This window comes from Eucalyptus grandis, chromosome 10 (assembly GCF_016545825.1).
Source record: "Eucalyptus grandis isolate ANBG69807.140 chromosome 10, ASM1654582v1, whole genome shotgun sequence".
Taxonomy (NCBI): domain Eukaryota; kingdom Viridiplantae; phylum Streptophyta; class Magnoliopsida; order Myrtales; family Myrtaceae; genus Eucalyptus; species Eucalyptus grandis.
This window is the reverse complement of record NC_052621.1, coordinates 35,422,636-35,432,845: the sequence shown is the minus strand read 5'-3', so window position 1 is coordinate 35,432,845 and position 10,210 is coordinate 35,422,636. Positions and strand designations below refer to the sequence as shown.

At 43.5% G+C, this 10,210-nt stretch overlaps 1 protein-coding gene across 1 annotated transcript; it reads right to left on the bottom strand.

Annotated features, from left to right (window-relative positions):
- Positions 1 to 2,760: 2,760 nt before the first annotated feature.
- LOC104432027 (WD-40 repeat-containing protein MSI4-like) lies at positions 2,761 to 9,767 on the bottom strand. The gene is made up of 15 exons (XM_039303401.1): positions 9,556 to 9,767; positions 8,386 to 8,449; positions 7,937 to 8,023; positions 7,745 to 7,807; positions 6,830 to 6,895; positions 6,641 to 6,715; positions 6,404 to 6,479; positions 5,551 to 5,776; positions 5,248 to 5,329; positions 5,007 to 5,080; positions 4,756 to 4,867; positions 4,542 to 4,616; positions 3,625 to 3,704; positions 3,443 to 3,542; positions 2,761 to 3,164 (listed from the first exon to the last, which is right to left on the bottom strand). The coding sequence occupies exons 1-15, from the start codon at positions 9,681 to 9,683 to the stop codon at positions 3,069 to 3,071; spliced, it is 1,404 nt and encodes a 467-aa protein (XP_039159335.1). The 5' UTR covers positions 9,684 to 9,767; the 3' UTR covers positions 2,761 to 3,068.
- Between the last annotated feature and the right edge of the window lie 443 nt (positions 9,768 to 10,210).

Below are 10,210 nucleotides of genomic sequence, written 5' to 3'. Positions count from 1 at the left end.
TACAAATATTCCTGTCGTCTCTCCCTGTTTCAATCAGTTGCTTGTGTTTATCTATAGGCGCTATATTTTGATCTCTCTCTCTCTCTCTCTATATATATAGATGCTTGAAGTTGGTGCCTGCATGGAGTTGAAGGCTAAATCTGGTGAACCGATGGAAGCTGAAGAGTCAGAAGTCCCAGATATTTCATTTGAAGAGCTACTAGCACAAGAAAAGAAAGATTCTTTTGGTTGGTTCCTTGTCAAATACCTAGGCTGGGTTTCCTTTCTTTTGGGGATTTTGCTAACATTTTCTCCCTTTCACCACTTGCAGGCAGAAAACGAAGAAAATCAAGAGCAGGCTCAAACTAATTTAAACGCTGCCTTTGCTGACCGAGTACAAAGACTAGCTCCTCTACTGTGTATATTCTTCGAATTCTTACTTCATCAAGGCCACATATGGTTTTTGATGCCATGCTTCAGGGCCTGAGACGTGAACACTTAGTTTGGTCTGACCACCTCCAACGTTGTCATGGAGATATGGATGCGAGTCCAAGTGATTTTGGGAAGGAGAAACATGGGTGATCTTCTGATGTTGTCGAAGCCTTTTGCTGACTAGGGATGTTGACATTTAGATCTGAAGCCTGTCAGATTAACGAGGGATTGATCAGCCGTCAGTGGGCGATCTCAGTTTTGGTCATCGCTTCTCTGTCTGAATGTTTTTTGGTTGGTGTTAATATTGCAATGTTAATGTGTGTAGCAGTGGAAAGGATTTGGTTTAGGGTTCTTAACTTATGAGAAAACGGAACTTTTCTCTCTTTGTTGGCCCAAAGATAAGCGAAACTTTGCTCAATGGCCCTAAAGAAAAAGAAAAAGTGCGAGTTTGTTTTGGAATATATGTAGACGAAACTGTAAATTTTCTCCATCTCAAGCAACTTTGTCGTCTCCTAGGATAATGTGACATTGGGGTTCAAAAATGTCGATTGTAGGAACCAAAAAGATGTTGCACACCGACACTGCCTTATGGCCCGTTATCGGTGTTTTGTGGTAAAAGCCGAAGGCCTCTTAGGCCGTTTATGGATGTCATGCGAGTGTTAAAGTACAGCTGATATTGTAAAGCCGACTATTTTTGGTAAAATGTAAAGCCGACTATTTAGTACTTTTAAAGTTGCAAAAACTTGTACTACTTCACAAAGGTTCCAAAATTCGTCACATCCTGCTATTGCCGGATTTGGTTAACGGCGTTAGCCCACTTTTTTATTTAAGGGAAAAGCCTGACGAAAAGCGCATGAACTTTCTTTGAAAGTGGCACATTCTGCAAACTTTTTTGACGCGTGAAACCTTTTTCCGCGACACATTTACCCACAAGGGCATTTTTGTCTTTTTATTCTGTTTTTCCTTTTTCTTTTTTTTTTTTCTTCTTCTTCCCTCCGCCGGCGGAGAAGCCGGCGTCAGGCGACCTCGCCGGCGTCGGGCGAGGGCAGGGACACCCTCGCCCGACGCAGGCGAGGGCGGCCCTCGCCGGCGTCGGGCGAGGACGGCCCTCGCCAGATCTGGCGAGGGCAGGGACACCCTCGCCCGACGCCGGCGAGGTCGCCCTCGCCTGCGGGCGAGGAGGCGAGGGCGGCCCTCGCCGGCGACGGGCGAGGACGGCCCTCGCCAGATCTGGCGAGGGCAGGGACACCCTCGCCCGACGCAGGCGAGGGCGGCCCTCGCCGGCGACGGGCGAGGACAGCCCTCGCCAGATCTAGCGAGGGCACCCTCGCCCGACGCAACGAGGGTGGCCCTCGCCGGCGACGGGCGAGGACGGCCCTCGCCAGATCTGGCGAGGGCGACCCTCGCCGGCGTCGGGCGAGGACGGTCCTCGCCAGATCTGGCGAGGGCGACCCTCGCCGGCGTCGGGCGAGGACGGTCTCGCCAGATCTGGCGAGTGCGGCCCTCGCCCGACGCCGGCGAGGGCCGCCCTAGCCCGAGGCCGGCGAGGGTGACCCTCGCCCGACGCCGGCGAGGGCAGCCCTCGCCGGACGCCGGCTTCCCTTCGCCGGCCAGCCGGCGGAGGGAAGAGAGAAGAAAAAAAATTAAAAATTAAAAAAAAAAGTAAAAAAAATTTTAAAAGGAAAAGACCAAAATACCCTCTAATTTTGGGGTAAATGTGTCACATAATGAAAGTTGAGTTTTTGTGTCGCGAAAAAGTTTGGGGTAAATGTGTCGCGGTTGGCAAAATTTGGGGTTTTCACGTCGAAAAAAATTTAGGGTAAATGTGTCACTTTGGCAAAGTTTAGGGTTTTTGTGGCTTTTTCCTTATTTAATCATCGTCTTTTCTCTTTGCTTTTACGACATTCATTCATTTCATGTCGGCAAAGAGATGCCTGGTCCATCGCTTGAGCCCTAAGGATTCACCATCTATTTATAACTTCGGAATATACCAAGCGGAAGATTTCAATCCATACTAAAGGAATCTATGCAAAACCTGATCTCAAGAGAACATCAAAATCATCCTTAGCTGGGGCACATGAAATTGCACGTGAACACCAGGTTCTCAGGATTAAAGGCCCCAAAATGATAATTACACCTTAGTTCCCAGCTGTCTATTTGAGGGACAGAGAGAGAGAGAGAGAGAGAGAGAGAGAGAGAGAGAGAGCGTGCATGTGTTACAGGTTTTGATTCTAGTCATCCGGGTCAACCAAATGGAAGTAACCAGGCCTATTTCAACCTCAGGAGGTTGCACCTCTTGTAGTTTCTAAGCTTATCAACTAACTGATCTAGTTTTCACGGTCCAAAATATCAGTAAACAAAACAGATGCACTGATTAAGTATTAAGCAATCTCTTCATAATCCAATGAAGCAACCAAAACGAGCCTCTCAGCCATGGCCTTAAGGAATGCTGGAGAACACATTTGTCAGACTCCATGTCCACACCGAGACAAAACTAAACCTCAAGCAGACGCACTAAATAATCCCTAGCATCATAAAAAGGATGAAACTCGAGGATGATGAGCTCCTTTTACACAAAACAATCGAACACGGTTAACTTGCTTCCCACTTCAAGTTAGTCATCAACCTTGCTGATCTTTCTTCTTATTATGAGAAGTTCAAGAGGTGCAAGAGAGAATGTGAGACTTGAATTTGTCCAGCTCAGCCAGAACTTCTTCCTCAGGTCTGTAAATCAAATCGATCATCCGCCATATCTGCAGTAAACAATTTGGACCCAATCAAACATACGACTGTTCAAGATAACTTATTAGTAATGCAGAGCATATATCCAAATAGAAAGGCTACATCAATGCCAGCTATCAGCATAAAAGTCAACAGATATATCCTTTATTTCAGAACAAATTTCCAACCACCACAAGCACAAGAATGTATCATTAAGTCCTGACAGTGAAATATGAATGAAACCGTCGACATGCATTTAAGGGTAAAACCGATGGTTTGCATAAATGCGAAGGTGTGAAAGTGAAACTACCTGCAGTGTACCACCTCCACCAGTACTTTCACCATCATCAGAAACACTAACAATTGTCCAGGGATCGGATGAATTCCAATGGAAGTCAACAACCTTGTCCCTATAAGCAATAAGAACATCAATTAAAGGTCAAAGTTGGAAGAACTATTGATCAACCTAAGAGAAGCAAGCAAATTTGGCACCTGTGCCCAGCATGACGGAAGAATAACCCTGGAGGAGAATTGGGTACTTTTGAACCCACGGTCTCTATCTTTCTACCAATCTGGAAAGCAACAAAAGATTTATCGACAAATAACACAAAATAATGTAGGAAGTATTGTTAATAACATCATTTTATGAAAATATAAGAGAACTTCAGCATTGAGTTTTTCCCATGTGATGAAAACACTAGATCTCTTTTTTACCATTGCATCCTATCCAGTACCATATCTCTTCTGCGTAGACTATCTTATCTCAATGAAGTACTTAAAGCAGCAGACTAACAACTGCCAAGAAAAGTACTCACTAAACTCGTCCTATGAGGAACAACCAAAAGGACCAGGTGAAGTAAAATGAATAGCACCTTAAAAATGAAGGCAAAGCTAACAATATTGTAGCTGCTATACTCTGTTTATGCGCCAAATATAAGCACGTCATACACCAAAGTTCAAGAAGTTAGAATACAATTGGTCATACCAAGTTACCAACCTGCTCTTGCGTCCAGTTAGTGCAAGTAACTGACGTAAGTTGATCCTATGATCCATTTTCAGATGATTGTGGATGCATAGTGAGTGCTCTTAGTAGGATATCACAAATTCCTAGGTCAGTGACTCATTTCCTGGACAAACTCCCCTTTCCGTTTTCCTTTTTTCCTTTGGATAAATTATTGAGTATATTAAAGAAAACCAAGAGGTGCCTCCCATTTAGAACCTAGCTGCTAGAAAAGATATAAAATAAATTGTAGACAGAACCAACTGTAGAGAGCTACTGCCATAAAGCCAGAAAAGGAAAGCAGAAGTATCATTCCACCTTCTGCTACCATGATACTCCTATAAAATAAAAATATTACAGGGAGACAAGAGAGATGCACTATCATTCAAAATACTCAACAATTTCGCACCTTTTCATGATCCCAGATATTTAAAATGCCATCCTCAGCAGAACTTCCAAAGACAGATGACTTGTCTGGAGACCACTGGAAAAAAATAGTCGAAGTGACGATGATTTTTTGTAAACTTGGAAAGAAAGGTGAGGACATCCTGTTCCAAAATTAAGAACCAATGATATTTGAAGTGACTTTTTTACAATAGAGATTATGGAAGCCAGCAGCAGACCTGTACGCAGAGCACAGCAGCATTGTGACCCTCAAAAGTATGGACAGGTGATCCAACTCCCCCCGAAGTGAGGTTTCGGCGGTCAAACATGCGAACTGTATTATCAGCTGACCTGAAGAAGGGAGGAGGGAAGAACCAGTAGCCGAGGTTCAGTAAAAACTAGACTAAAGGTCAGCAACTAGCAAGATATGAGCTTCTCCAGAAACAATTCTTAAATAAACAATTGCAAAAATTCAGCATAATTCCAGTACCCGGTTAGAATCAGGTTTACATCATGAGGATTCCAATCAACACAATGGAGATCAGCATGATGAGCTTTCTCAACCTGTGAAATAGACAACCAGAAGTCCACTGAGTAAAATCAAAACCAAAGACTTCAAAGGAATCAACACTTAGGGATAAATAAAATAATTCGGAAGAAAGCCGGACTCAAGTAATTTGCTAGTCGAGTTTGAGTAGCTACAGGTAGTTCAACTTGCTTACAACCCTAACCTTGATAGCTGGAGAAGAGCCAGTTCTTGCATCCCATAGGATGAGACAAGAATCATCCCCCACACTACAGAACTCCTGTGCACTGCAACAAATGCAGAAAACATAATAAAGAGTCAAGCGTTAACTGCCGATATATCTGACCAAAATTTGCAATTTTTTTTAATCTTTGCCTTCTTAAGATGTAAGTAGCGATAATTAGGTTCAAACTAAGTGATATTAACGGAAAGGACCTATAATAATGACAAAAGTGTAAGTGAATCATATTGCATTTGATGAATAACATCTGCCTTTATAGTGAGCTACCTCGACGGGCAGAAAGTCACATCCTCAACAGTGTCGCCATGCCCCAGGTAGACTCCACGAGGTTCAATTGAAGGGCTGTCCCCAGTCTTATCATTGCCACCAGCAGCCTTAGAAGACTGCTTATTGTTGGTTCCAGCAGACCCTGGAGATTTTGCAGACCCAGGATCTGCAGCCAAAGTTGAGATATGATCTTGAATGCTCCATAAAACTACATATCTGTCTTTACCTGCCACAAAACCAACAAGAGAGAACTTATAAGAACAACTCGGAAACCTTCAGGACAATACGATACCCAGTGAAATTTCAGTTTTTTATTCACTGATGACAAACACTAGTCACACTCGAGTGAATCACTTGCAATCTAGTATCTGCACATATCTAGCTACAATGTGAAACCATCTCCATAATCCAAGAAGCTACTAAACTCGGCTACATATGAAGCAATCTGTCAGTACAACATAGCAATAAACAAATGAGCCCTGCAATTTGCTCATGTGGCCATTTTCAGCTCTAAGCAAATCAAACGACATTGAAGCTCATAGCTCTGGCTAGTTCTGGCATCATTGTCTAACATCATCAGTCTGACTATCTGATTATTCTTCTTTGTTCCATAAGGAACAAAAAAAATTGAGTCGATTCAACCCTGACATGGTACCATTATACTAAAACATGCCATATGTTCACACTCAAAATAATCGAACCTGTTGCAAGGAATACAAAGCCAGAGAAATAATCAAGGGTTCATCAAGAGACACAGCTAGAGCTAGAGAAAGAATGATTGGTTCAGTTGGGGACATATTGAGACATCATAAAGCTGAAAGGAAAAAGGAATTTGTCAATCACAACTACTAACCTCCAGAAAGAACGAAAGGTTCGGTTGGGGACATTGCAAGAGCAAACTCAGCATTATCTTTATGCCCGGTGAGTATCTGCAGAACAAATTGTCACTGGTTTTAGATTAATCAATAGGAACCTAACAATTTCCTGTGACAATATACTAACTGATTGACAAGAACACAATTCCATATGATTATGATCAACACTGTCAATCATTGGCCATGTTTGAAAAGTTTGTTTCTATTCAACACACCAGATCTGGACGTGAAGTTGAAGCACCTAAAACAGCATGGCGATTAGGCTGGGTCTCAACATCCCAGATGAGGACCTGCATTAACAGAGAAACATTTGACCATTAACTAGTCCATTATTAAAACCACGAGAGATAGGAGAAGATCTAAAACTCCTCATCAAACAATAATACACAAAAAGTACTGCTTACATCAGGGCTATCGGTGTGAGTTGCTACTATCTTACTGTTTTGGGGCAGCTCCCTGATCCTGTTTACCTGCATTTCAACAGCCCACAAGATTTACTTCACTCATCGGAAGCAGTGAAGCAACGAAATTCACTGAGTGAAGAAAGATTGTCAAGGCAAGTCTAGTGCACACTAGCCAAAACAGGTTAATAGCAGTCAATCACAAAAATGGAGAGCAATATTGATTTCTCTCGCTTGGCCGGATTTCTTAAGAACAATGATACACATGTTTTGAGACAAGAAGTAGCAAACCAACTTTCTATAGCTTACATTGCACCCAGCACCCTTTCCAGAGTAAGGAGGAATAGCAAATAGATCACTTTCAGATTAATTCTGAACAGGATAATAATAAAAATGGAGCCCATATTCCATAGCAAATCTTCACTATAAAAGATAAAAAACATACCGCAGAAAGCCTATAAAACCATATTTATAGTGAAAACAGAAAATGCCAAAGTGTGATCATTCTTTTGACATGAAGGGACTAAAAAGTTGAAAAAACTTCCCTTTCTAGTCTACAGGGGACCAAAAGTTTTGGGCAATTGCATGCCAAACTTAATAAACCATTTAGCATGCATCTCTTGGCCACTAACTGAACAGTATAGCCTGTAAGCTACCAGTTCCTTAAGCAATTACAGATGGTAAAGTCCAAATTCCTCACCAATCAACACGTGCGGTGCACAATGGTTCTAACGCTTGTCATCAATAAGGAAATAAAGTCCATTAAGAAAAAGGACCCAGTTTCGACTATATGTCATGATAACCAATTTCCCCCATTGGGAAAGGGGAAAAACTAAAAATTTGAAATCAATAATTGCATTTCATCAGCGAACAAATGCCACCTAAATTATACCAGCATAAGGAAAGAAGATGAGTTACCTCCCCAGGATGTATAATAGTTTTGAACTTCTTGACAAAGGGAGAGCGAGCTTCTTCATTAAACTGTCAAAGTAAACCATCAGTGCTACAAGTCCATTCATAGTATGACTTCATGAAAGGGAATGACCATACGCTTTAATGTAGACAGGTTAACTTTCAAGGGAGAGACACTAAAACCCAATGAACAAGTACCTGAGAGATATGCTCTGCAGCTGCAACTCTTGGTTTGACAACCTCGACATTTGCAATAACAAGTGTATTTGGAACACTGCCATCTGTCTGTGTAGAATAAGATGATGCATCAGAATCTATGCTCATAATAATGCATATATACATCATCCGTATTAGACTATCTAGACTTCAAAGGACAACCCATAGTAAAAAGAAAAAATATCGAACAAAGCACATGTGACTGTAAAAGGAAGAGATGGACGAAGTCATACAATTATGAATCAGTGGAAATCAGCCCCAATCTAAATTGTAGTACAAAAATCCACGAATCAAATTTCTTGAAACTAAAGTTTGTTGCAGTTATGCCACGAGACAGTAAAAGAACCACTTCTTTCTACTTATAAATCAAGCTAAAAACATTGACCCTTTCATAAATTCTTTCATTTCTTGGATCTGAAGAAGAATCTTGCCTGTTCAGATAGGTAAAGACGCTGTCGATTTTTGTAAGTAGCTTGCTCGAGCTGTGGACCCCATCTGTTGGAATTAAAAAGTCACAACAGCCCAAACAGGCAAACAAACAATTAAGTTCCACCACAAAACAAGTCATAAACCCTAGAAAGCCAAGAGCATGTGTGCAGCGCATCCACATCAAACTTAATCGTGACAATTAATGTGACGAAACACTGTTATCTATACAAGCAGTTATACAAAGATGAGCATAAGCACTTTATCATGAATAACATGTTCCAAGTAAAAAAAGAAAACAAAAAACACACATCTGATAACCGCGAGAACACCTGAGGATAGCTTCTAGAGATGAGATTTGAACAGTTAACAACTAAGGCAGTATACTTCATGATCGATATGCAGCATTGAACACACTAGTAGACAACAACAGAGGAAAATTGCAGGCTCCGACGACCAACCATATTATTCAGTCACCACCATTGAGAAGGTTGCTACAGGTGAAAACTAATCAGATTTCAAAAACATGACCCGGCAATCGCACTCCCCAAAGTCCTGCTTTACATTTTTCCCTCGGCTCTCACGAATCCTTCCACATAGCTACTAAAATTCACGTACGGATAGATCACATACGGGGCTCAATTCAGGGCCGCCACGATTAGCATTAGATATCTCCTCGCTTCCGAATACCGAACTAACACACATCTCGCAGGTAAAAGAAAAACATCTGCTTCGAAGGGATTGGACCCGAGACTATGCGGAAAACGGAAAGAACCGAAAACGCACGGATCTTCGACGAGACTAAGCACGGAACGCAGCTGCAACGGCTCAAAAATGACGCGTACAGCCTAACCCCACTCGATGACTCCGAGACGTAGTCGTCACTCGCCGGTCGCCATCATTGGGTTAAAAAAACCTCACAACCATCTCCTCCTATAAAAAAAACGAAAAGAAACGGACCAATGCGCACGTGTCTACGGTCAGGTCACAACCAGAAGCCACGTGAGGTTGGGAAGGAATTCCAAGCGGGCCAGGGTCAAAACCACGGCACCATCTACACTCCCTCGGCGGCATTGCGAAACGAGAGGAGCTAAAGAAAGAGAGGAAAGACAGCGCACGAGAAGCGGCCGAGAAACCCTAGGAGAGAGAGAGAGGGAGGGGGAAGAGGGGAGAACCTGCAGGAGAGGGAGGGCCAGACGAGGTTGTGGTTGGCGAGCCAGTCGTAGAGGACGGGGACGAGCGACTTCCACTGGGTGTACCTCTCGTCCACCGATCTCCCCGCCCCCTTCCCTCTCTCCTTCATCTCCTTCTCCTTCCTTCCTTCCTTTCCCTCTCTCGGCGTTTCTCTTTTCCCGCCTCTTCTCGACCTGGCAGACGGAGTGCGAAGTGGTGAAATGGAAATGGTACGACGGTGGCCCCCACCCTCCTCCTTGTTCCGGCCGAGCCTCCATCGTCCGCGCCCGGATCTACGTGGGGTCGATTGGTGGGGCCCGTGTATCGACGGCCCCGATTTTCCCCTTTTTTTGGAATCCCGCGCCCGGGTCCCAGTCAGACCAGAAGGCTCGGCTTGCTCCCGGATCACGAGGCTTCCCAGTCGCGGGCTCGCCGGGCCTGTCTGCGGATGGGAAGGGGCTCGGTCGAGAAAACGGACCCTGTCTATTTTATGCCGGCCCAATTTGGTCTTCGGCACGGCCTGCGGGCGAGTTTTCCAGCCCATATGATAAGGCCCACGTTTCAATTCCGTTTAGGGAGGGCAAATTAATTCGGTTCTTACTTTCACTCTGGTAAATTCTTCAACATCCGGCCCCAACTTCTCTAGAATAGATGACA

Bases quoted from the DNA above. Each gene is read 5' to 3' on its own strand.
- LOC104432027 (XM_039303401.1), bottom strand. From the start codon at position 9,683: ATGAAGGAGAGAGGGAAGGGGGCGGGGAGATCGGTGGACGAGAGGTAC. The intron at 5,777-6,403 runs GTTAGTAGTTGT...GTTTTGTGGCAG, and splicing joins ACCTTTCGTTCTTTCTGGAG to GTAAAGACAGATATGTAGTT. The intron at 3,165-3,442 runs GTAGTTTCACTT...TGTTTACTGCAG, and splicing joins GTGGAGGTGGTACACTGCAG to ATATGGCGGATGATCGATTT.